Below are 1,850 nucleotides of genomic sequence, written 5' to 3' on the forward strand. Positions count from 1 at the left end.
GGCCGGGACCGAGCATTAGGCGGCATTGATGCCATGGAATTTGCATTATGGTTCAAGCCGAGTCCGAGGCCGTTGAAATGCGAGGAATTGAGAACCTGGACCTGCTGTGGTGGCCCCATGGCTGAGCTATTTGTCGGGATAGACATTGGCATGGGCATGGGTAGGCCAGGCGGGGCGCTGAGACCGGGAGGCGGGCCGTTGCCAGTTGAGAACCGGACTGGTCCCATGCCTGCCGATGTGCTGTTGTTCATGCCGGAGACAGGGCCAGGCGAGCTCATGGAGTTAGCAGGGTGGATGCTGCCTGGTTGGCCATTGCGGACGCCCCAGGGGGTTCTTGGAGAAGCTGAGCCGGATGCCGCCCTTGACGCTGTTGGGAGAGTTCGTAGCCGTAGAGTTCAGTCAGGCATTTGGTGGCAAAGGAGACGTCCTCGAACTCAACGAAAGCAGATGGGCCCGTTGGGCTTTTTGGCGAAAGATCAATGCGCTTGTAACCGCGCTGGCTTGAGAAGAGGGCCTTGAGCTCGTCTTCGAGGTGTCTTGCGGTAGATTGCCGACATACAGGAGAATGCAGGGAGGATTCTGGATCCGCTGGGTTGACCGGCGGGTAGTTGAGCCGGTGGAACTGAAGCTGGTGGTACGGGGTAGTCGACCCGCTGCCGCTGAATGTAGATACGGCGCTGGTGGGCGTAGGCATGTTTCTGGTAGCTGGAGTGCCAGCTCCGGCGCTGAAGGGGGCCAGTGGCGGAGAGGACATGTTTGTCGTTAGGGAGAGGTTAGAGAACTGCGACATGGGCAGCTGCGGGTTTGTTGAGCGGCGCTGGAGAGCCATGGGCCCGTTGCGAGCGTATGCGATGGGATCCTTGAGCAGTTCCCCGGTGTCTTCATCGACGTCCTGATCGATGACGGATTTGCCAGAGACGCGAGGCCGGTCGTTCATCCCGTTGCCTGCGGGAGACTGAGAGGAGAAGAGGGAGTGTATCCGAGATCCCGTATCCGGCGCAGGCAGCTCGCCGTTGGTTGTCGATGCCGAGGACTGCTTGCCGATAGACGAGCCGTCCAGCGCATTATCCAGGGAGTGCATGTCGTCCAGCCGGCTGAGCATACGAGAAGACGGCATGAAGGGATGCGGCGAGGTTGGAGAGAGCATGGAGAGCGAGCGAGGCAGGTGGTCGATGGTGTTGCGGCGAGATATCATGGCTGACGTCGACGGCCCCGATACAATCTCGACTATCATGTTTGCGTCGTTTGTCGAGTTGGGCTTCCCGTTCAGCATCGCCTGCGCCTCCTCAGCCGCCGTCCGCGTCTCGAACAGGGCGACGGCCGTCAGGAAGGACGAGTCCTCTGAGTATTCGTTGGGTATGAATTCGGCATCGAGCAGGTTCTTCGCGAACAGCAGCATGCTCCGTAGCGCCTCGTAGCTGGTGTTCCGGGGCAGCATCCGCATGCGAACGGCAGTAGCACCGCCATGATGCTGCTGCTGGTGACTCTGGTGATTCTGCTGTTGGCTCTGCTGTCCGTTGCCCATGCTGCACGCGGTAGAGCCGTTTGGCTGCTGGCCGAGACGAGCAGAGACGGGCGTTCTCGAGTCGAAGCTGGAGGGTTTGCCGATGGGCGTGATGGAGTAGGGTATCGAGGCCGCCAGAGTCGAGGCCTGCGAGGTGCTGGCGAAGATGTCTGAGGCCAAACCGCCCTGCGAGACGGCGAGGGCCTTTGTCGTAGCCAGCGAGAGGCGAGGAAGGCCTGTGGAGAGTGATTCTCTGCGCTGCAGGGAGTTTTCAAAGGCGACACCGGCCTGGGTTGGGATGCGCAGTGCCCATCCTTCACACAGGCTGTCCTTTTAATTTTTTTGG

General features: G+C 60.4%; 1 protein-coding gene across 1 annotated transcript in view; it reads right to left on the bottom strand.

The window, feature by feature from the left end:
• Window positions 1-274: 274 nt before the first annotated feature.
• The window catches only part of MGYG_04420 (RNA binding protein), a gene marked incomplete at both ends in the record, with an annotated part of 2,047 nt that continues 471 nt past the window's right edge, over window positions 275-1,850 (bottom strand). Inside the window, one exon of the mRNA XM_003174196.1 lies at window positions 275-1,834. Within this exon, the coding sequence (XP_003174244.1) occupies window positions 275-1,834 (1,560 nt within the window). The remainder of the gene's footprint in view (window positions 1,835-1,850) is intronic.

This window comes from Nannizzia gypsea, genomic scaffold (genome assembly GCF_000150975.2).
Source record: "Nannizzia gypsea CBS 118893 supercont1.3 genomic scaffold, whole genome shotgun sequence".
Lineage (NCBI taxonomy): Eukaryota > Fungi > Ascomycota > Eurotiomycetes > Onygenales > Arthrodermataceae > Nannizzia > Nannizzia gypsea.